Source organism: Dipodomys merriami, unplaced genomic scaffold (assembly GCF_024711535.1).
Source record: "Dipodomys merriami isolate MVZ:Mamm:240054 unplaced genomic scaffold, mDipMer1.0.p SCAF_545, whole genome shotgun sequence".
NCBI lineage: Eukaryota > Metazoa > Chordata > Mammalia > Rodentia > Heteromyidae > Dipodomys > Dipodomys merriami.
The window spans coordinates 170,252-195,267 of NW_027206119.1; the positions used below are offsets into that span (position 1 = coordinate 170,252).

General features: G+C 36.5%; 1 protein-coding gene across 10 annotated transcripts in view; it reads left to right on the top strand.

The window, feature by feature from the left end:
- The window catches only part of LOC138811651 (E3 ubiquitin-protein ligase MYCBP2-like), a 193,690-nt gene that overhangs the window by 167,454 nt on the left and 1,220 nt on the right, over positions 1-25,016 (top strand). For all 10 annotated transcript variants that reach the window (XM_069999343.1, XM_069999344.1, XM_069999350.1 and 7 more), the window contains 11 exons: positions 3,016-3,112; positions 4,423-4,542; positions 6,417-6,518; positions 7,326-7,454; positions 7,772-7,904; positions 11,902-12,005; positions 13,294-13,482; positions 14,281-14,388; positions 15,676-15,885; positions 18,558-18,665; positions 19,729-19,894. In XM_069999343.1, coding sequence (XP_069855444.1) covers positions 3,016-3,112; positions 4,423-4,542; positions 6,417-6,518; positions 7,326-7,454; positions 7,772-7,904; positions 11,902-12,005; positions 13,294-13,482; positions 14,281-14,388; positions 15,676-15,885; positions 18,558-18,665; positions 19,729-19,894 — 1,466 coding nt within the window. The remainder of the gene's footprint in view (positions 1-3,015; positions 3,113-4,422; positions 4,543-6,416; positions 6,519-7,325; positions 7,455-7,771; positions 7,905-11,901; positions 12,006-13,293; positions 13,483-14,280; positions 14,389-15,675; positions 15,886-18,557; positions 18,666-19,728; positions 19,895-25,016) is intronic.

The following is a 25,016-nucleotide window of genomic DNA, read 5'->3' on the forward strand; positions in this document are numbered from 1 at the left end:
GCAGTAAAAATGTCTATTTGTAATAGGGAATAGAAAGTAAACTATATGTATAATGTTAGGATATTTAGATATCTACGTTGATAAATAAGGTAGGTCTACATCTCATGTATAAAACTAAACATCAATTTTATGTCAAATGTATTTTACTAACATAAAAATAACTAAACAATATAAGGTGGGAGATAAACTTGAGATCATTAAAACTTCATGGATTTTCATTAAAACTTCTACAACAGTTTATAGAAAAAATATACTTCTCACCTTCCTAAACAAAAAAACAGAGCCCCAAAGTTACTTTTCCAAAAGGAAAATGTTTGTAACTTTTATTACATAAAAATGAAAAAGCCTGATGCTGGTGACTTAAACCTGTAATCCTAGTTTCTCTGAAGGCTGGGATCTGAGGATCAGCATTCAGAGCCCAAGCAGGAAAGTTTCTAAGACTCTTATCTCCAATTAACCAACAAGAAGCTTCAAGTTCTTGGGCACTGGTGACTCGTGCCTATAATCATAGCTACTCAGGAAGCTACCTGAGGATTGCAGTTTAAAAACAGCCCACACAAGCCCAGACAAAGGCCTGTAATCCTAGCTACTCGGGAGGCTGAGATCTGAGGATCGCAGTTCAAAGCCAGACCAGGCAGGAAAGTCCTTGAGACTCTTATCTCCATTTAACCACCAGAAAACCAGAAGTGGCGCTGTGGTTCAGTAGTGGAGTGCTCGCCTTGAGCTGAAGAGCGCAGGGACAGTGCCTAGGCACAGAGTTCAAGGCCCACGACCACCACCACCAACAACAAAAATAGCCCAGACAGGAAAGTATCTGAGACTCTTATATCCAATTAACCACCAAAAGCCACAAGTAGAGCTGTGGTAAAACATTAGCCTTGAGCAAAAAGGCTCAGCAACAGTACCTTGGCCCTAAGTTCAAGCCCCAGGACTTGACAAAAAGGCCAAAAATAGAGTTATGACTGAAGTGGTGGAGTGCCAGACTTGAGTGAAAAAGCCAAGCAAGAGCACTAGGCCTTCAGTACAAGCTCCAGAACTGGCGCGGGCGCACGTGCACGCACGCACGCGCACACCCACACCCACACTCACACACACACACCAAATTTTTAAAAAGGAAAGAAATGACACACACACACAACAAATTTTTAAAAAGGAAAGAAATGACACACACACACAACAAATTTTTAAAAAGGAAAGAAATGAAGCCAGACATTGGTGGCTCATGCCTATAATTCTAGCTACTCAGGAGAGTGAGTTTGGAAGATCATAGTTCAAACCTAGCCCATGTAGGAAAGTCTGCGAGACTCTTATCTCCAGTTACCAAAAAAGTAAGAAGTGGACCAGTGGCTCATGTGGTAGAGTGCTAGCCTTGAACAAAAAAAGCTCAGAGACAGTATCCAGGCCCTGAGTTCAAGCCCCAGGACTGGCACCCCCCCCCCAAAAAAAGGAAGAAAAGAAAAGAAAGAACATACTATTGCAGTGTTTTCAAATGTAAGCAACATAAAATATTTAAACTTGTATAATAAACAGGTATTATAATAATACAAGGATAGTCAACTAATAGAACAATATAAAATGCCAATAAATATAGGAAAAGCCTTACATCAGAGAAATATAGATTAAGCCATTGTAAAGTATCTTTGATGCTTGGCAAGATTCTACAGGAATGAGTATGTTCATCTAACATAATTTCTGTGGCATTTTTGGATATGCATGTCCTTTAACCTGCCAATATGCTTCTAAAACTTTTATACATATCCAGAAAAGTTTATTTTGTACTTGTAATGGTAAAAAAAAAATTGGCAACATCTGGAACTGTGCAAAATTATAGAGCCAGTAGAGATAGATTGCAACAACAACAAAACTTAGTAAGACTCTATTTCCAAAACAAGCAAGGTATGGTGGTATGTACCTGTAGTCCCAGCTACCTACCAGGGAGTAGGGGAGTAGGAAGGTCATGATCCAAGACTGGCCTGGCTAAAAGTGAGGCCCTGTCTGTAAAAGAACTAAAGCCAGATGGGCTGAGGGTGGGCATGGCTTAAATGCTAGAGCAACTGGTCTTGGCATTCAAGTCCCAGTACCACCAAAACCCAACTTTTGGCTAACAAACACAAACCTACATGTTGTAATCCACAATTGATTGACTGGGGCTGTGAAATTTCTTCATATCCTTCACATCACTTTGTCTGATGGACTACTAGCATTTTTTGTGATTTGCAGCTTTTTCCTACAAAACAGTACAGTCCCCAATTAAGCAATAAGTGGACAGTTTGAACCACTAATCCAGGCTGACAAAATGATGACTTCTGTAAAAGTTAGGTATTTTATACCGTTTGGAAAAAACCAATTCTGGTATCCATTTGGATTGAATAAAACTTTTTTTAAATTTTTAAAAAAATTATAGATCTAGTCCATGACAAGAGTTAGCACCACACTTTCCATCACTTCCTTCATGCACACAATTTAGTAGGCAAAAAATGCCAGCTAAACCAAACAGTACAGCGCACGTTGATGGAGTTGCTTTATATTCTGGCAAGTGCCTTTTAATCTCCATGCTCACTGGAAACCAACAGTTGGTAGTCCATCAAATGTTATTTGGAGTATGAGTACACAAAAATAGCATGGAAACAAGTATTTGACAAGAATGTAAATCAGTATAGTTGTTCTCTTTAAACAAGAGATTTGAGGTAATATTTTGGTTTTCTCTTTAGAAGTTTTAATTATCTAAATTGGTGGTATGCACAAGGAATCCCACATTTGAAAATGAGGCAGGAAGGCTGTGAGTTTAAGAGACACGTAGGATACACAGCAAGACCCTGTCTATAAATACATGCATACATATATGCATATATACAGACATGCATGCATACACACACATATATACATACCTAAATATATTGTAGTGGCTTAGTCTTTAAACAATTATAATACTGTATGCTGAAGTAAAATTTTTATCCTTCTTATCTGTACAACTACAAAATGACTTGTTTCATAAGTGCTGATTTTTCTTTTTAGTTATCTTCGACGAGGTGAAAGTCATTGGTGGATGAAGGGCTCAACTCCTACTCAGATCTCAGAGATTATCATCAAACTTATTAAGGATATGGCAGCAGTAAGTTACATTCTGTGGTTATAGCAATGAGGTGCAACAGGATCTGATTAACACTAAGCAGCCTTATTTGCTGAATTGATAGAAGGATACTACTACTGTACTTAAGACTACTTTCAGTATGTTTAACTACTTTGCCATTGCTGTTTTTTATGATCAGTACTATTCCCATTTCAAGCTGTCCAGTTAACTTGAGAATTGTTGAGGTCTTCAAAGGCTTCTTTCTGGCCTGAGAAAGAGCGTAAGAGAGAGGAAAAGAAAAAGAAGGTTCTCATTCTTAGCCTTCATAGTTTATAAAGCTTATTAATATCCTGTGAATACTGGAATAAGATGCTGGCTTTGGGGAGAAATCTGCAAGTGTGGAGAACAAGAAATGGCTTTCATTAGTTGTTTCGTAGTTCCTGCTTCTTCACATTGCCTTGTATTTCCAGAAGGTAACCTGAGAAGGACCAGTGGAAATCGCTCCCAAGCGGCAGGGAGCAAGGCATTTTTGGAGAAGAAATTGAATTGCCCTTTAACAGTTTGATAACATGGGGTATTATAAATGGAAGAACATTTTTTCCTGGGGGAAGATAAACTTTTGCCGAGTATGCACAATTTCTCAACTTTTGTGGCAAATAGACTTTCACAGAATGTTCATTGAATGAAAATGGTTAAAAAAAGAGTGTTAGGAACAACTAAATTCTGTAACAGTTAAAAATTGATTTTAAAAAATCAACATAGCAGTGTATAAGATCATCAGATGTTCTGGAAAAAATTTTAGCACAGTAAATAAAAGTAATTATAGTTAAACTTGTGTGTGCAGTTGAATGCTAGTAATACCAGTTAGAGCACTCAGCATAGCTCTACAAGTTTCATGCTAGATAACACAGTTTTATAACCAAAATTTGTTACATATTTTTGTACTTAAATATATACATATTTGTTTTTTGTCAGTCGTGGGGCTTGAACTCCGGGCCTGGGTGCTATCCCTGAGCTCTTCAGCTCAAGGCAAGCACTCTACAACTTGAGCCACAGTGCCACTTCTAGTACTTATATTTTTATACAAGTCTGAAACAAATTTCCTTTGGATGCTATAGTAAAAGTATATTGAAACCTTAGATTCCGATTTACTTTTACAATAATCAAAAACATAGTTTGGAAATTGAATTTTTTTCATGGGATTGTGAAGGATTTTTACTTCTAAAGTCTGTGCCCCTACATTGTCTTGCTACAAATAAATCTCTCCCTTTAAGATATGCTATTTAATAGGAAGGCTTTACAATGATAATGCATTTCTGGTCACTTATTAAAATATGTGTTCTGCTTAATAGGGTCATCTGTCAGAAGCTTGGTCCCGAGTGACAAAAAATGCTATTGCAGAAACTATCATTGCCTTGACCAAGATGGAAGAAGAATTTAGGTCTCCAGTGAGATGCATTGCAACAACTAGAGTAGGTTTTCACTGTGTCTTTTTTTGTTTGTTTTGTCTGTAAAATTACACATTCTTTTTCTGTAATAGATTTGGACAAATTCTTATCAATGAGCATAATTTATCATTTTAACTAATGTAGTTTTTGAAAACCCAAAAGGAATGGATAAAAAATAAAGGGTTTTTATGAATTAGGAATAAAATATGGTAATCATTGGTGTTCACTCTGAGGTATCCTGTATCACTTGTTTTTCTTATTAAGAAACTAAGAATGTGCGGGTTAGAAAGACTACATTATATTGTGTGTATTTTCTTTGTAATGACCTATTTACTGTAGATTACTGCAGTAAATTTAGTAGTAGTATTCTATGACAGACTGATCATTTTTCAAAAACAAGGCACCTTCCTTCTTATTTTTATATGGTCCATTTGTTTTTAATGAAGAATCCTACCTTCTAGGTAGGTCATACTTTAAGAAACAAAATCTATGCACTAGTGGGTCAGAATTTCTTTTTTTTTTTATTATAAAGATACTGTACAGTTACATGAACAAAGTAATGAGTACATTTCCTGTCGAGCATTGTTATCTCCTCCTTTGTTTTTTCCCTACTATCCCTTCCCTCCCCACCTCCCTGACTCTTCCCCCTCCCTTTGTCCCCATCTTTCCCCCAGAAGTTGTAAAGTTTGTTTTCAGTATAGTTTCTTATATGGTCAGAATTTCTGAGGAAGTGGGATTGGACTTCAAATGAGACATTTATAGTAAGTTTCACCCTATTAAATATCATGTACCATGTAATTCCAAAGAGATTTGAGATTTTGTTATAGTAGAGAAGCATTAGGAGCCAGGCACCGGTGGCTCATGCCTGTAATCCTAGCCACTAGGAGGCTGAGATCTGAGGATCGTAGTTCAAAGCAAGCCAGGGTAGGAAAGTCTATAAGACTCTTACCTTCAATAAACGACTCAGAAAACTGGAAGTGACACTGTGGTTCAAGTGGTAGAGCGCTAGCTTTGAGCTGAAGAGTGGAGGAGGGACAGCACCTAGGCCCAGAGGTCAAGCTCCACGACTGACTGTATTTCTTAGAGTTGAACCAGTTAAATAATTTTCTGCTTTTTCATTCATGAAAGAACATATTGTTCTATGTAAAACTGAAGCTTAAGCTTTGAAAACTATTTTTGAGGGTGATTTTCAAAAGTTTATTAGATATTTCTGACACAGTATACCAAGTAAATGCTAGGCCTTTCTTTCTTTTTTTTGGGTTCGGTCATGGGGCCTGAACTCTGGGCCTGGGCGCTGTTCCTCAGCTCTTCAGCTCAAGGCTAGTGCTCTACCACTTGAGCCACAGCACTACTTCCAGCTTTTTTCTTTTTGCTTATGTGGTGCTGAGGAATCGAACCCAGGGCCTGCATGTAAGGCAAGCGCTCTACCACTGAGCCACATTCCCAGCCCCAATGCTAGGCCTTTCAAAGCAACAGAAACTACTGAGATATAAACATTCTGTCTGGAATATATTTAATATGTATCCATGTACTCACAGGACTATGCAAAACTAAAAAGCCATACTACTACCTTCTTTGGAATTTAGTGCCTCGGGAGTATGGTACTAGATAGAAAAATATGCAGAGGACACTGAAGTAGGAAATTTAATATGCAAAACATTCCTTTAAATATTTTACTATACAAACCAATAAAGGATAATTTCATCCAAAAGAGGATGGTTCATGCATGGCACATGGCAGTGTATACTTGGTACCACATTACTACATGAGTGGATGCCTTTGAGTATCTGTACATTTCCAGTTCAGCCAACATTTATTGAACTATTGTGAAGAGTTAAGCAGTCAGTAATCTGAGTTTTTTAAGAATTCAGTAGTGTAATAGTTTTCCTTCTCAACAGCTCTGGCTTGCTCTAGCATCACTTTGTGTTCTTGATCAAGATCATGTGGATCGCCTCTCTTCAGGAAGATGGATGGGAAAGGATGGACAACAAAAACAAATGGTAAGATCAGAATTATTTCATCACACACTATCTTCTTTTTCTTTATGCTCAGCTTTAGCTGAGCTTGGAATAAATAAGCAAGTGAAAATACACAATTAGTGATACACCTTAAAAATTATGTTCAAATTAGCCAAGTTTGTCTTCTGAATCTGCTTCACTTACAGTCCCTTCACCGCTCACTCCTGAGTAGCTAGGACTACAGGCATAAGCCACCAGGGCCCAGATTTTAAAGATTAATTGTTTTCCTCATTTAGCAGACAGAATATTTGTATTATATAATCGGAAAACATGTTATTAGATCTCTAAGCAAAGTATTTATTTTGATGTTACTGAACATTTAACTTGTATAGGACATTAGGCTTTGAATATTTTTGAGAGATTTTTATAGTTCAGTGTAGTTGTCATCATAGCTCTGTTTCAACATTCAGGTTATAAAAATCTTACCACTCTTTGGAAGAATATTATTAGAGTTAAAAATGACCTGTAGCCGGGCGCCAATGGCTCACGCCTGTAATCCTAGCTACTGAGGAGGCTGAAATCTGAGGACCAAGGTTCAAAGCTAGCCTGAGCAGGAAAGGCCATGAGAGACTCTTATTTCCAATAAACCAGAAAACTGGAAATGGCACTGTGGCTCAAGAGGTAGAGCACCAGCCTTGAGCTGAAGAGCTGAGGGACAGCACTCAGGCCCAGAGTTCAAACCGCAAGACCAATAACAACAACAACAAAATGAACTATAGCTACATTAAATTTGTGCATCTAAGCCTTTCTTTTTAGTTTAATGTAACCTATGGAATTGTCTTATTGTAGCCTATGTGTGATAACCATGATGATGGTGAAACTGCAGCTATCATTTTATGCAATATTTGTGGAAATTTATGTACTGACTGTGACAGATTCCTCCATCTTCATCGACGAACCAAAACTCACCAAAGACAGGTAAAGGCTTTGATCTCTATCTCTAGAACAAGGTCTAAAGCAGAAAGTACATTTAATAATTTTGAAATAAATGTGGAAAAGAATGGGAAGAAATGTGCCTTTGTATTAATGACCTTAATTGAGGTCTTGCTTCAGTAATCAACTGTAAATTGAGATAACTTTTCTAAGACTATGTATCCACATGGGAACTATTATAAAGATTGGAAATATCTGAAACTTCTTATAGTACTTCGTAAATGAAAGCCCTTCTCTTACATAAATTTTATATCTACTTTCAGAATGGTTAAGTACATTTTTTTCCTTCAATGAAATAATAGGTCTTCAAAGAAGAAGAGGAAGCTATAAAGGTTGACCTTCATGAAGGTTGTGGTAGAACCAAATTGTTCTGGTTGATGGCACTAGCAGATTCTAAAACAATGAAGGCAATGGTGGAATTCAGAGAACATACAGGTGAGAGGTTTAAAGATTGAATTGTGCCTAGGAGAAAACATGAACTACGTTTACAGATTATGACTAAAGTAGGTTTTTGTCTATAGATATGAAAAAATTGAATGATTCTCTGTTCTAATATTTAGTTATGGTATTGACCGAAGTCTAATTTAATTCTATGTATTAGACACAGTATTCTGACTCAAAAGTCAGGAAACTTGCTTGGTCACAAAAGAGTTGTATGACCTTGGGCAAGTCATTTTTAACATCTTAGGAACAAATGAGGACTTGTTTCTGAAATGAAGCTATTGTACTATTTATCTTTTTAGGAGTGGCTCCCTCCAGCTGGAAATGCTGTACCCAAGATGCACAGCCCCCTCACCCCTCATTCTCTTGATTACAGCCCCACAATCAAAAGTTCTGCCCTATATGATCACTGTGATCTCTTTTAACTGTAGAGTTTTGATTTTGTGATATATTTATTAGTTTTTATAGACCTAGGAGAATCAGGCTTTTTTAATAGTATCATTCCATTGATAGTAATAAAATAACTAATAAAGGTGAATAATTATTACTATGGAAAAAGTAACACATTTTTGTTCTGTTTTTGTGCCAGTACTGGTACTTAAATTCATAACCTCACATTCTCAGTCCATTTTTTTACTCAAGGCTGACACTACCACTGGAGGGACACCTCCACTTCTGCCCTTTTTCTGGTTATTTCTCTTCCTCCAGCCAGCTTCAGATTTCAGAACTGAGCTTCCTTAGTAGCTAGGATCATAGGCATGAGCTACCGGCACCCAGCAAAACAGTTTTCATTTTGCTTTTTATCTAAAAAAATCTTGTATAACCCTAGCTTAATGTTACATTAATCATACAAATCTCACTTTGTAGCAGAACTATAGTCTACCATTTCTCTTACTGACTCAAACTGCTAATGTTGAAAGTTAGCACACATCTGAGCAAATTAACTATAAACATGACTGACATTATGCCCTATAATATAAGATTTGTTACTGCTATTCTAAAAGGAAAGATACAGGAAAATTCCAATAGTTAACTCTTCTTGATGGCCTGATAAAATTGGCTTTACAGCATTTACATTCAAGAAACATGTTTCTTATTATAGAGACCTACATGTTATAAAAATATATTTTTTCTCATACTTGATTTTTTTCCTCCTATAATCTGTCAGTACTATATGTTAGTTTAAGGAATCGTGAGATGTTGAATCATCCTCATGCTCATGATATAAGCTATCTTTTTAGAAAATATTCTATTGAATGTAGTGACAATATGTACAAATTGTGTGCTTATGTATAAAAGTAAGCATGGGAACCTGACATGGTGGAAATCACTCTTAGTCCCCACACTCAGGAAGTTGAGACATGTAGATCACATGTTGAAGGTCAACTAGACTGCCTTGTTAGACCTTGTCTCAAAAACATTTTTTAAAAAAGCTTGCTTTGGGGCTGGGAAGGTGGCTCAGTGGTAGAGCGCTTGCCTTGCATGCTCAAGGCCCTGGGTTCGATTCCTCAGCACCACATAAGCAAAAAAAAAAAAAAAGCCGGAAGTGGCGCTGTGGCTCAAGTGGTAGAGCGCTAGCCTTGAGCTGAAGACCTGAGGGACAGCGCCCAGGCCCAGAGTTCAGGCCCCACGACCGGACCCAAAAAAAAAAAAAAAAAAAGCTTGCTTTATAATTTTCTGGGTTTTTTTCACCATTTTTATGTTTTCTGCTATTTCTATGAGTATTTCAACATTTAATTTTTTTTCAAATTTAAATTGGATGGGTATTCCTCTGTTTTTTAAGTTTTGTACTCTAATAATAGGCTTTATTCTGTGGAATTTTATTGGTATATATAATACGCTGATTTCCCAAATGTATGCTTTGTATTTCAGTTTATTTGATGATTATATTTATCTAGAATTACTGCATTTGGATTTGAAGGGATTGCCAGACCTGCTCTGTCCACTACCATGACTACATGAATCATCTTCTTTCTTTCACTAAAAAGTATAAGCCTATCAAGAATTTTTTTGGATTTAGTTTCTCACCACCTTTTTGGGAGCTTTATAATTAGGGCAATTTGCAACCCTTGGCTAATTTCCCAGTGATAGCAACTAATACAAATCTGGTTTCTTTATTTATGTATCTGTTTTTATTTATTTTTATTGTTGTTATTAAGTAGTTGTACAAAGGAGTTACACTTACATAAGTCAGGTTATGAGTACAATGTTTCTTGTTCTTCCTTTGTTCTTCCCCCATTTCCCCCCTCCCATCCCTACCGTCAAGTTACATAGTTCATTTTTTTTCTTTTTATTTTTTTTTATTTTTTTTATTTGTGAACATACTGTACAGAGGGGTTACAATTACATGGGCAGGATAATGCATACATTTCTTACCAATCATTGCAGCCTCCTCCTTTGTTTACCCTTCACATCCCTTCCCAGCCTCCCCCCTCCCCCCCACCCAATCCTTCCCCCCCTCCCCCCCCCACCAACATTGTGAAGCTCATTTTTGACATGACAATTTGTACTTCTCATTGTTGCAACAGGTCCACCTGAATCCTTAAACTACTTGTTTTTCCCCATCTCCTCCACAAGTTATACTGACATCAAATACAGTGAAAGCAAGGGTTATACTGTGGGGAAGGGACATACAAAGCAACAAAGAAATAATCTTATAAATGCGTTAGAAACACATGCATGAAAGAAAAAAAATACAGTAAAATACCTATCTAAGGGTTCATTTTCCTAACATCACATTATCTGACCTTTTCCGCTTGACTCATACATATACTAGATATTGCAAATAAGGGAAACCATGGGACCTGTGTTTCTTTGGGCCTGGCTTACTTCACTTAATATAATTTTTTCTTGTTTTTCCATTTCCTAACAAATGGGGCAATGTCATTCTTTCTGATGGAGGCATAGAATTCCATTGTGTATATATACCACATTTTCTTGATCCATTCATCTACTGAAGGGCATCTGGGTTGGTTCCATATCTTAGCTATGGTAATGTTGCAATAAACATAGTTGTGCTGGTAGCTTTAGTGTGGTCTTGTTTGTAAACATTTGGGTAAATGCCCAAAAGTGGGATTGCTGGGTCATAGGGGAGCTCTATGTGAAGTCTTTTGAGGAACCTCCATACTGCTTTCCAAAGTGGTTGAACAAGTTTACATTCCCACCAACAATGAAGTAAGGTTCCCTTCTGTCCACATCCCCTCCAGCATCTGTTGTTGTTAGAGTTCTTGATTTTTGCCTTTCTAACTGGAGTGAGGTGGTATCTAAATGTTGCTTTGATTTGCATTTCTTTTATGGCTAGGGATGTTGAGCATTTCTTCATGTGTCTATTGGCCATCCTTCTTTCTTCTTCAGAGAAGTTTCTCTTTAAGTCTTTAGCCCACTTATTTATTGGGCAGTTGTTTCTTTGGGGATTTGTTGTTGGGGGATTTAATTTTTTGAGTTCCAAGTATATTTTAGATATGAGACCCTTGTCCGTTGTATGGCTAGTGAAGATCTTCTCCCAATCCGTGGGCTTTCTATTGATCTTGCTATGTATGTCGTTTGCCATGCAGAAGCTCTGCAACTTTATGCAATCCCATTTGTCCAACCTTTCTTTGATTTGTTGTGTTTCCGGGTCTCTATTCAGAAAATTTCGGCCTGAGCCAAGGAGACCTAGGGTTTCTCCTATTCCATCCTGTAATGTTTTCAGAGTGTCTGCTTTGACTTCGAGGTCTTTGATCCATTTGGAGTTGATTCTGGTGCAGGGTGATATATAAGGATCTAGCTTTAGTTTTCTACATGTAGTTAACCAATTTTGCCAGCACCATTTACTGAATGATTTTTGGGGGTTAATTTACATAGTTCATTTTTTGCCTAATGTACATGGAATATAATGACTACATATGCTTACCCTGTCTCCTCCACTACTGTTGGCTTTTTAAAACAGTTATTGTAGTCTATAGAAGGCATGTCCTGAAGAAAAGATTTTTCTTTTTCTCTTTGAACCTAGGTAAACCTACCACAAGCAGTTCAGAAGCATGCCGCTTCTGTGGGTCCAGGAGTGGAACCGAGTTATCTGCAGTTGGCAGTGTTTGTTCTGATGCGGATTGCCAGGTATGTATATGGTGTATGTGGTTATCCCATCCCAGGAAGTAATGATAGGGTCTCAGGGAACACTTCTACTTAATAGAAATGATCTCAGCCTTAGCTCAGTTGTACTTTGTCAAGGGTTAAGTGTTAAATTCTTCGTCAGGCCCAGAAATAGATCAAATGAGGCTTTGAGGACCAAGCCAAACTTTTATGTTTCTTATGACTGTAATTATTTAATATTTTATTTTGTGCTAATAGTAACTAAAATCTGTGGACTGTAGTTTTTTACTTTTAAAATTTTATTTTCCCATAATGTTTCTATTAGCTGAGCATTCTTTTTTGTTGTTGTTGATGGTTGTGGTGGTGGTGGTGGTGGTGGTGGTGGTGGTGGTGGTGGTGGTTGTGGGGCTTGAACTCTGGGCCTTAGCACTGTCCCTCAGCTCTTCAGCTCAAGGCTAGCACCCTACCACTTGAGCCACAGCACCACTTCTAGTTTTCTGAGTGGTTTATTGGAGATAAGAGTCTCACGGACTTTTCCTGCCTGGGCTGGCTTTTAACTGCAATCCTCAGATCCTAGCCTCCTGAGTAGCTAGGATTACAGTTATGAGCCACTGGCGCCCAGCATAGCTGAGAATTCTTGAGTCTTAAAAATGTATACATATTTTCCATGCTGGCCAAATATTTTCAGCTCTTCTAACAAGAATTTTGATAATACTGAGCACCAGAGGCTCACATCTATAATCCTAGCTACACAGGACCATGATCTCAGGATCATGATTCAAAGCCAACCCAAGCAAGAAAGCCAGTGAGACTCTTATCTCCAGTTAACCACCAAAAAGCCAGAAATGGAGCTGTGGCTCAAGTGGCTGAGTGCCTCATCACAAAAGCTCAGGGACAGTGCCCAGGCTCTGAGTCCAAGTCTCCCAGGACTCTCACCAAAAAAAAAAAAAAAAAAGATGAATCTCAAGATAATGAGAGATACCTACGGGCTTTTGTTTGATTTGACCCCTCTTTTGGTGAAGGCATAGTAATTGAGAGATTATACAGAAATTTTTTGCTTGATGACTAAGCATGATGACAAATTATAATGTACTTTGTACCAGCATTACATTTATGTGGATTGGAATTTTTTAATAACGTTAAAATAGGTCATTAATCCTAATTCATATTCAAGGAAAGAATAAAAATGATCATTGTCACATTGTTGTAATGAGCATTTCCGGTAGGAAAGTAGTTTTACAAAATGAATATAATCGGCATAATTAGTAGCATATATCTTTTATCATATGCCATTGTGATTAATCTCTCTTAGGAATATGCTAAGATAGCCTGTAGCAAGACACATCCTTGTGGTCATCCATGTGGTGGTGTTAAAAATGAAGAACATTGTTTGCCTTGTCTGCATGGCTGTGATAAAAATGCCACCACGCTGAAGCAAGATGCTGATGACATGTGCATGATATGTTTCACTGAAGCTCTCTCGGCAGCACCAGCCATTCAGGTGTCTCAGCTTTTACATGTATCTTGACTTTTATGTGGGGAATTAGAAATATAGTTGTCAAATACAGAAATGATTGATACCTTTTATTCCTGAACAAAAATATGTCCTATTAACATATGTTAATATATCAAGGAGAAAAATCTGTCTGTTCATGTTCTGCTTCCCATTTTGTGTAACCTACTTACTTTTTGTGATTGCTATAAGTCCTTATAACCAATAACATAAAATATTCAGTAGGAGGACTTAATTACGTTATTATCATAGGGCTATTTTCTTAGTTTCTGAAATGCAGAATATTTTATTGCATTATATAATTGATCATATTTCCATACATACATGAGTTACTACTGTAACTACCAAATGAATTTTTAAACTTTGATCTGTTGTTTAGTGTTTGGTTTTGAAATAATGAATACTCTTCGAAAAATCTTATTTGTTAGTGATTTCTTAATTCTTTGTCAGTATTACTTCAAAAATGTTAATTCTTTCAATAATTTCTCTTTTCTATGAAATACAAAATTAAATAACTTTATATTTGTTCCTAACCCAGCTTACTTTATAAGTAGCTTTTATATAAGTGGCATTAATATTTAAGTGGTAAAAATTAGGAGATGGTGAAGGTAATAATCTCCTACCTGTGAAAACACAGTACTGAAATTTTGTTCCACTGAATTTCTTGATTTTACTCTTGATGTGCCTTAAGTAACATTTTACATTGTACAAAAGTCTCCCAGTCCATCAGGTGTTTATTAATTCTATATTTGCTTACATCCTTCTTATTTTTTGATTTATTTAAAGTTGGACTGTAGTCATGTATTCCACTTACAATGCTGTCGGAGAGTTTTGGAAAACAGATGGCTTGGTCCAAGGATAACATTTGGATTTATATCTTGTCCCATTTGCAAGGTATGGAAATAACCTGAAATTACCTACTTTCTCTTTTCCTTTTAATTCCATCTCTCAAGATAAAGAGGCATCATCATTTTTTGGTGTCTTCCCATCTGTTTTTTTTGGTCGGTCATGGGGCCTGAACTCAGGGCCTGGGCGCTGTCCCTCACCTCTCAGCTCAAGGCTAGTGCTCTACCACTGGGGCCATAGCACCACTTCCAGCTTTTTCTGCTTATGTGGTGCTGAGGAATTGAATCCAGGGTCTCATGCATGCAAGGCAAGCACTCTACCACTGAGCTACCTTCCCAGCCCTCCCATTTGCTTTTTACACGTCCTCACGCCCCGTCCCTCCCCACATCAGTTTCTACCCTCCAAGTAGTAACAATACTAAAAGGTCTTTGTAGTTGCTATTAAAAGCTGGTAATATTGAATGATATAAACATCATTTTCAGATCTCCTGAGAGTTGTATCACTTGATATGATGAACACTAAAAACATAAATAAATAAAATGAAGCAAATATCCTCTTGTCCTTGCAAAATAATTTAAGCTTGATCTTTAGTATTAGTAGAAGAGATTGTTTTGGAGTGAATTAAAATAAGGAGAAATGCTTGGCATTTGGGCACATTTCTACAAAAAGTAGAAACTTGTTTTTGAGAGCTATTTTTGATTAATAACATATTGATGATAAAGAATATAACAATGCCTTCTCTATATTCTAGTCCTTTTTTTCTATTGATTTCTGTTTGTTTTTAATCTTTATATTTGCAGGCTACTTACTATAAAGTGTTTATCATGAGAAGAGTTACCACAATCATTGCTTAAACTGAGGAGTAATCAGAAAGATTAATTTAACAGTATTTTTTTCTCCACATATTGTACCACAGAGAAAAGTCATATTTCTGAGCCTAGAAATAGATACATGAAGGTGGGGAAGAAAATAACTACCTGCTCATCTCATTCGCCTGACAATACTATATGATCTCCATAGAGCCAAAGCCCCACACACAATATGAGTGTGTCATATTTTGGAATCAAGGAAATCTTTAGTCCAGAACAGCTAAGACATTGTGTGACATTCAGACTCAGGAAATGTAAAGCTAAAAATAAGGAATTTTTATGGTCTCATCTCATTTGTCCTTATTTTCCATGCTCTTAGGAAAACATGGGCTTGTGAAGAATTTACAGAATTATTATTTAGTAGCATCTTATAGAGAAAAGGTTAACATGACTGTATACTTGTGCATACTTAATGTTTGTGGAATTAATAAATGATTCTGTTATAGCATTTCCTTTTGTCTTTCAGAACAAAATTAACCATATAGTATTAAAAGACCTACTTGATCCAATAAAAGAACTCTATGAGGATGTCAAAAGAAAAGCCTTAATGAGATTGGAATATGAAGGTCTACATAAGAGTGAAGCCATCACAACTCCTGGTGTGAGGTTTTACAATGATCCAGCTGGCTATGCCATGAATAGATATGCATATTATGTTTGCTACAAATGCAGAAAGGTAAGCTATAAATTGAACTAAAGTTTTAAGAAATGTTTGTATTGTATTTTGTAGATTATTACACGTAAAGTTGAAGTTATATGTGAGAAAAAGAAACTTGAAGCATCATGCTTCAAGTTGAACTTTTTTCCTTAATTTGTTTTGTATTCTTTTCCTAGGCATTTCCAAAACATGTAGTTCTGTACAAAAGATACAACTTTATCAGTTACTTTTCCTTTACCCTTACTTCTTTTCCCACAAGTACTACAAAGTTCACGTGCCTCATAATATATTCATCAGTCTTGAATCCCTCTACATCTATGATCGTTATTTATAAAGCTTTATCAATTCTGTCTCTAAGTTTCTGTTATCTTTTTATCTATTATAGCTTCAACTCTATTTTCTTTTGTAATTCTAGTACCCTTCTTATTGAGCTCTTAGGTGGTACCCCTAAACCTCTGTTCCATCCCTTTCACATACATACACTGCCATTAGTGGGTTCATATTTCTAGATCCTGAATCTAATTGAGTTTATTCTTCTGCTTATAATCTTGTAGCCTTATCTCTCCAGTCTCATCCTCCAGTATGCTTCCATTCTACTCAGTGCTACAACATTCTGGACAGCCTACATTTCAGTGTTGACTCACAGAAAGCTCTATGGCACTGTGCAGGAGGTTGCTCTTCTTGGAATGTTCTCTGCTTCCGACTGCACAGTTTACTTTTCTAGCCACCCCTATTCCATACACATGTATATGGTCAAGTCTATCATTTCCTACTTCAAGATTCAGCTTGGAGTTCACCTCCTCTGTAATGTGCCCCCAGCTCCCTGCTGTCAACCACCCTCATACACAGTTTTGCTATTTTGCAGGCATCCATCATAGCACGCAGCCTACACTGTTATTACTAGTTTATGTATCTCTTTGCCCTCCCCCTTGGGAAGTTCTATGAAGACAGACTGTTTTCTCATTTCTCTTTCTCTACTTGAGAATACCAAGGTAATTAGAGAATGAATAAAAAGTAAATTAATGATTGAATGAAAGATACAGAGACTTGCTATGTAATAAAAAGAAAATACAGATAAGAATATAAGGCTAAGTAGGTAGGTGATAGCCATAAAGGCAAATAAATAACATACATGCAAGGTAAACCAACAGTATACATTTGTGAAACTTGTATGCATACAACTAACCAAGTATTATTTCTGCATATTTGTGGTAAGAATCATAACCAGATATTGTAACTGTCAAATGTTTAGGAAGCCAAATGGGGCTTACCAAAACATAAATAGCTAGAATAACCAACTAGGTCCCAAGATAAATTGAAATATTTGTAGGGCCAGATTTAGCTGATAGATGACCATTTATAACCTCTACATCAATGGAACCTGTCTTTTAACCTGTTTTTCTAGAACAGATAATAGGTTTTTATTGACTCAGCTTCTTTATTCCAAATTTTGATTTCACTTTTTGGGTATGGACATGATGTGCATGGAAATTGTCCCAATTTTTTGGCTTCATTTATTTTGTGCCCTAAGCAAATACAAGTAAATCATCTATCATGGAAATTTCATTTTCTTAAGTGTCTTTACTGAATACTATTAAGTTTCTGAATATAGTGTAGATTTAAGTATGAACAGTATTCTGAATAGAATTACAAAATTTTCTCTTCTTTTCTTTTCCTTTTTTGTTTTGTTTGTGCCAATTTTAGGGCTTGAACTCAGGGTTTGGGCACTGAGCTCACGGCTATAGCAGATACACTTGAGCCACAGCTCTACTTCTAGCTCAAATTTTTGGGGTTTTATTGGGGGGAGGGGAGGTTGTTTGTTTCTTTCTTGGTAGTTAATTGGAGATAAGAATCTCGGCTTTTCTAGCCTGGGCTAGCTTCAAACCATGATTCTCAGATCTCAGCCTCCTGAGTAGTATAGGATTACAGACAGGAGCCACCAGCACCCAGTTGTTTTTCTTTTATTAAAAAATGCTTGTGTGGGGCTGGGAAGGTGGCTCAGTGGTCCTGGGTTCGATTCCTCAGTACCACATAAGCAAAAAAGAAAAAAGCCGGAAGTGGCGCTCTGGCTCAAGTGGTAGAGCGCTAGCCTTGAACTGAAGAGCTGAGGGACAGCGCCCAGACCCAGAGTTCAGGCCCCACAACCGGACCCAAAAAAAATAAAATTAAATAAATAAATAAATAATGCTTGTGTGACCACATGATAGTTAAACTCCCTCCTACACACTGGACTTAGAATAATGCTGTACTAATAATTTATATTAGGCATATTTTTGTTCTACAATACTATAATTTTGTAATTAATAGCATATTTTATTCATTAGAAAGGAATGTGTCGTTTGATATTCAAAAATAAGAAAAACTACTCAAATTTGATACAGTTTGTATTTTACTGTTGAACCTTTTGTGTGATACTCATTTGAATGTTATAATGCTGCTATCATTGTGTTTTAACAGTATGATGTTGTGACAGCATGACTCCATTTCAGAATTGAGATAGTTTTAAACTATTTCTTATCCTGATCTACATTATTACATAGTCAACAAAACAGGGGTTTGTTCACATAGCATTTGGAAGGGAGTGGATGGTAGACAACAGTATTTCTAAGATCCTGTTGAGTTAATTTTTATTATACCCACCCCAGCACGTTCTTTCTTCCTGATATCATCTAATTGTGGTCTCTCCATAGGCATATTTTGGTGGGGAAGCTCGCTGTGATGCTGAAGCTGGACAAGGGGATGATTACGACCCCAGAGAGCTCATCTGTGGCGCCTGTTCTGATGTGTCCAGGGCTCAGGTGGGCAGAATGTTTTTATTAGGATAGTTTTAAAAAGTCAAAACTGTGCTCTTAAGGTAATAATATCCGATAAAATCAAGTTCCTCCTTGGTGTTTTCTGATATTTATTCAGCCTTGTATAATTCTTCAAACTATTGTTTCCTATGTATTTTTTGTTTATTGTTTCCTATGTGTTATTCCTTCTGGATGTGTTCATTTTAAACTTAGTCTTCTATGAAATGATCACATTTAAACAACAAATAACATTACGTTTTTTTACTAATCCTATAGTCAAACTTCGATATTTTCTCTTTAATGAAATCTTCACATGTATACCAGTGAGATTGGGAAATGATAAAATATTATCAATTTTTTTGTTTAACCAATTAGTTGGCACTCACAAGGAAATTAAGCAGATTGCATATTAGTCAGATTGGTTTTTACCAGAGTTGGAATTAGGACTTTAGAATTGTCCAGACCTTTTGGGGAAAACCATATATTAATGATATTATTTTATTTTTTTGCCTGTCATGGGGCTTGAACTCAGGGCCTGAGAACTGTCTCAGAGCTTCTTTTTGCTCAAGGCTAACACTCTACCACTCGAGCCACCACACTACTTAAGACTTTTTTTTCTGTTTATATGGTACTAAGGAATTGAACCCGGGGCTGCATGCATGCAAGGCAAACACTCTACCACTGAGCCACATTCTCAGACCTAATAATTTTATTTATTTATTTATTTATTTATTTTTGGTCAGTTGTGGGGCCTGAACTCTGGGCCTGGGCGCTATTCCTTAGCTCTTCAGCTCAAGGCTAGCATTCTACCACTTGAGCCACAGCACCACTTCCAGCTTTTCCTGCTTATGTGGTGCTGAGGAACCCAGGGCCTTCTGCATGCAAGGCAAGCACTCTATTGGTGAGCCACCATCCCAGCCCGTGATTTTTATTTTTAACAAATGGACCATCAGTTTTCAGAAATCTGTCTACTCTCAAAATATAAAAGAATGAGTTATTTATATGACTATATAAAAGCAGATGAAGTTGGCTCAATATACTCTTGTCCTTGTCTCTTCTTTTGCTATAGATGTGTCCCAAACATGGAACAGACTTCTTGGAATATAAGTGTCGCTACTGCTGTTCAGTGGCTGTCTTTTTCTGTTTTGGAACAACACATTTCTGTAATGCTTGTCATGATGATTTTCAAAGAATGACTAGCATTCCTAAGGAAGAACTTCCACATTGTCCTGCAGGTATGTTCTCAATATTTAAATATCACAATTATGATCTATGTGGTATTTGGTTTTATTTAAAGATTACATGAGAATTCTGTTTCAAATGATGGCAACCTAATTCAAACTAGCCTGAAGTATTAATGGGAATAAATACCTCTAACCTTGCATTACTAGTATGCAGTAAGGAAGTAGCTAAGACCAAAAACTATCTATGTACCATAAAACTGAGTTTCTTTGTGCTAATGTAGAAAGATCTTTAGATTTTTTAAACTTTAACAAATTACACACATAGATACACATGTTATATTGCCTTTGTTTAAAAAAAAAAGAAAAAAAAAGGAGAAAATGAAAATATAATAGATCCTTTTAGACAGTTGAGGAAAAAGTGAAAATATTCAGGATGCTTAGAGTTCAGATGCTTGAGTCATTTTTTTCCATAACACCTCCAAACTTACACTAAAGATACACCACCTTTCAACAAACCTAAAATTTTCTCCTGTCATGTAAATTAAATACATTAACTTTTACTTTGCTTTTGGGAAAGCATATTTTCACAGAACTAAAGGGCAGAGAAACATGAAGCAGAAAACTGAAGCATGCTTCCATCGAAAGAATGACATTGCCCCATTCATAAGGAAATGGAAAGACTTGGGAAAAATCATATTAAGTGAAGTAAGCCAGACCCAAAGAAACATAGACTCCATGGTTTCCCTCATTTGTAATAATTAGTATATGTCTCAAATAGTCCTAGCAGAGGATCACAGTAGCTCAATATCTATGTGTACATATGACCATATAAAATGATGCTAATCAAAATGAACTCCAAGATATGGAAATAAGAGGTTTTGTTGTTGTTGTTAAAGTACTATGTGAAGTTATTTCTTTTTTCTTTTGGTTTTTTTTTCCTCGTTGATTTATCCCCTGTTGTCACTGTTTTTGATTTTGGTACCATGTGTCTTGCATATATGTTTATCTGATTAGGGGGAGGGAACATGAATAACCAAATGGTGAGACAAAGGACAAAGGGTGAACCAGTGTAGCAACGATACTCACAAGACATTATGTTGGAAATGAACTTTACAACTTGGGGGCAGGGAGTTGTGTGTAGGGGGAGGAAAAGTCGGAGAAAAATGAGAGAGGGGGTAACAATATTTGACAAGAAATGTACTCATTGCCTTACTTATGTAACTGTAACCCCTCTGTATAACACCTTTACAATAAAATTAAATTTTAAAAAACAAGAAACTGAGCCGGGCGCCAGTGGCTCATGCCTGTAATCTTAGTTACTCAGGAGGCTGAGATCTGAGGATCAAGGTTCAAAGCCAGCCCAGGCAGGAAAGGCCATGAAACTCTTATCTCCAATAAACCACCAGAAAACTGGAAGTAGTGCTGTAGCTCAAGTGATAGAGCGCTAGGCTTGAGCTGAAGAGCTGAGGGACAGCACTCAGGCCTGGAGTTCAAGCCCCATGACTGATCAAAAAACCCTGAAGATAAAACATAGGATTAGCAACTTCTTCATATAAACTGAGATGTACAGGTGAAGTTAATAATTCTTGCGCTTTATTTTGTTTGCTTTTACTATACTTAGTCAAAGCCACATAGACTCCATAAACAGCAGGCAGACTGTATATACTGATTTGCTCATATTTGCATAGAGAAATTCTGGGAAAATATTCTTGTCAATTGATTATTGAGGAAAATGAGTAATATGGTGATAGAGAAGGAAGTAACATGACTTCTGATTATAATGTTTTAGTAGTTTGATTTTTATACCTGTAAAAATTATTACTATTTTAAATTTAAAATAGCTAGAATGTTTTTTAAGTATTGGTACTTCATGCCATTTGCTTCTGTCATTAAAGAAAAAAAAAGCTCTTCAAGGATTTTCAAGGGTTTTTTTGTGTGTGTGTTAAACCCTTCAAGTGTGTGTGTGTGTGTGTGTTAAACCCTTCAAGTGTGTGTGTGTGTGTGTGTTTATTACCTATTTTAAATTTAAAATAGCTAGAATGTTTTTTAAGTATTGGTACTTTATGCCATTTGTTTCTGTCATTAAAGAAAAAAAAAAAAAAAGCCCTTCAAGGGTTTTCAAGGTTTTTTTTGTGTGTGTGTTAAACCCTTCAAGTGTGTGTGTGTGTGTGTGTGTGTGTGTGTGTGTGTGTGTGTGTATTAAAGTATTTTCCTCACTATTTGGTTGCTGTTTTACATAAAAGTAGAAAACTTAGAAAGAAGCAAATTGAGAATGATGTGAAGACAGGATGTTCAGAGTGATGTCTAGATCAGAAATGGAAGCCAGGATTAGAAGGATATGGTAATAAGCAGAGATCAGCAAATGAAAAGAGTGAAAAATAGGCCATATTCATGATGATTTGAGCTCCAAAGAAAGTGGATTATTTAATGGTTGTAGGTCAAGGTCTGGAAACAGATGAGAAACCCAGAATGTCAGTCATGCTTCTTAAAGCCTTCCCACAGCGGAGGAACTAAGGCAATAACCAATTTGCAGTTAAGAAAAATTAGAGGCAAGATCTGTCATCAGGGAAAATCCAGATTTTTCCAGTGAAATAAAATATATTCTGAAGAGGGAAAACTGAGTAAGGTAGCAAAGAAACGAATATTCTGGACAACACAGTGAGAAGGATCAGGCAAAGAGAGGTTTTCCGTACATACATATGATCCAGTCAGACCCAATTAGGACTTTGTTCTTCAAACAATTGTGAACCATACAATGGAGGCAGTAAAGTTAAGGAATTGGCAGAAGGAAGGAGTGGATATTGATTCTGAGAATTTTCACACATATTAAGCATTTTTACACATAACTTTTACAATGTAGGAGTATCTTTACAAAGTAGGAGTATCTTCATGTTCGCAAATGGAAATTTGAGGCCTAAAGAAAGTGACTAATTGGCCCATTTAGAAGATTTGCTGTTCTGGACTCATGGATTCCTCTGACTCATTCATTGAGAACTGGAATAAAATTAAAGGAGAACCCAAAGTAATATCAGTAAGAGAAGATGACCATATAAGGACAAAAGGAATAATCATTTTTAAAAGTCTCAACCCTATTAGCTTTGTGTTTTAATATATGGGTGAAGATGAGCAAAAAATTAAGAAAATGAACTAGGTTATCTTAATCTGTTTTGGCTGGTATAACAAATGCTATGAGCTTCGTTAATAAGGTAGCTCTGTAGGCTAGGAAATGTAATGACAAAGTTCTGGTGGTTTAGTCTCCCGCGAAGGCCTAACTTTCTTGTTCATATATAGTACCGTTTTGCTGTGTCCTCACATGGAATAAGGGACAAGGGATCTACAGAGCCACGTTCTTATTTACAAGAGCACTAATCCTAGTTATGAGCTCTACCAAACCCCAGCTCCTACATCACACTGATGTTTAGGTGTCATAAGGATATTCAGCTGGGTGCCAGTGGCACCTGTAATTCTAGCTACTCAGGAGGCTAAAATTTGAGAATCATGGTTCAAAGCCAGCCCAAGCAGGAAAGTCCATGACATTCATATCTCCAATTAACCACCAGAAAACCAGAAGTGACTCAGAGTGGTAGAGTGTCAGCCTTGAGCAAAAAAGCTCAGGGATAGTGCCTAGGCCCTGAGTTCAAGTACCTGACAACATGGTTTATTTACATGGTAGGCACTCAGGAAATAATTGTGGAATAAATGATACCATTTTTTGTTTGTTTTTCTGAACTAACCCAAGCAATGCAATTTATAAGAGCCACAGTAGTGGTTTTTACCAGATCTTTATGTGTCATTGAGTGCAGTGTAGGTTGGTACAGGACAGCAAATATACTTGATAATTAACATGCTAGCCAGCCTACAAGTTATCCTCCTTTGTTGACACATTCTGGGTCTGTACCTGCATTTATTTGTGAAGTGAAGCACAACTGCTGCTCTTGTGCCTGTTAGTGCAAAGCAGCAGCTGACTTCTCTTTCTGAGCTTAGCTATCTCCTCTAGGCATTGGTATTATTCTTATATGGACTGTACTTCTTACTCCTCAAGACCAGGCATCAGGTTGATGTTACTCTGTAATATCTAACATTAACTGGGCATTTATACTGAACCAGACTAATCATTTTATAAACTTTCTAACCTTTTACCCTTCATCCTTTCCTTCTTTTATGGCAGACAAAATTTTAAATCCAGAAGAAGTAAATTGAAAGAGATTTCATTCTCCATTGAATCTCATGCTATTTTTCTCTGACGCAAAATCAGAATTTGTGTTTCTTATTTTAAAAAACTAGTAGTGGTGAGCTGTTCCCTACTGGCCAGTAGGGAATCTACATTTAAGTGTAAGCATAGCCTGTATTTCTGACATCCTAAAATTCTTCCTTATTTATAAAAGTTATAAATCCTTTTTAATGATTTGATGTGGCGTGAAGCATGTTACCATAATAAATCTTTTAAAAAATAGAAAAGTACAAGGTTATTAACATTTTAAAAGCCTGGTTTCTTTATTATCTGCAAATTTTTACTTCCTAACAGACAGCTATATTTTATACTATCTTAATGTTCATAGTTTTGAACTGGTTAATTTATACTTAGGTACTAATCTCCCCCCTTCATACACTTTTTAGAATAACACCAATAATCAGTCTTTCTATTTTGCCAGTGTGCAGTGGGAGTAGATATGTAACCTCATTTACTTATACTTCTTTTTTTCTATTTGTTAAAAAGAAAAAAATCCTAAAGAAAAGTGTTCATGTTCTACCACCCAGAGTAAAAGAGGGATTTTCATGACTTTTTTTGCTTACTTCTCTGCTTTAAAATTATATGTGTAGGGGCTGGGAAGGTGGCTCAGTGGTAGAGTTCTTGCCTTGCATGCGTGTGGCCCTGGGTTCGATTCCTCAGCACCACATAAGCAAAAAGAAAAAAGCCGGAAGTGGCACTGTGGCTCAAGTGGTAGAGTGCTAGCCTTGAGCTGAAGAGTTGAGGGACAGCACCCAGGCCCAGAGTTCAGGCCTCACGACCGGACCAATAAATAAATAAATAAATAAATAAATAAATAAATAAATAAATAAATAAATAAATAAAATTATATGTGTAATAATTTATATCTATTTTGTAAATTCATTAGTATAAATTAACTGTTCAGAAGAGTTTTATTGTAATCTTTACATATAATATACTTCG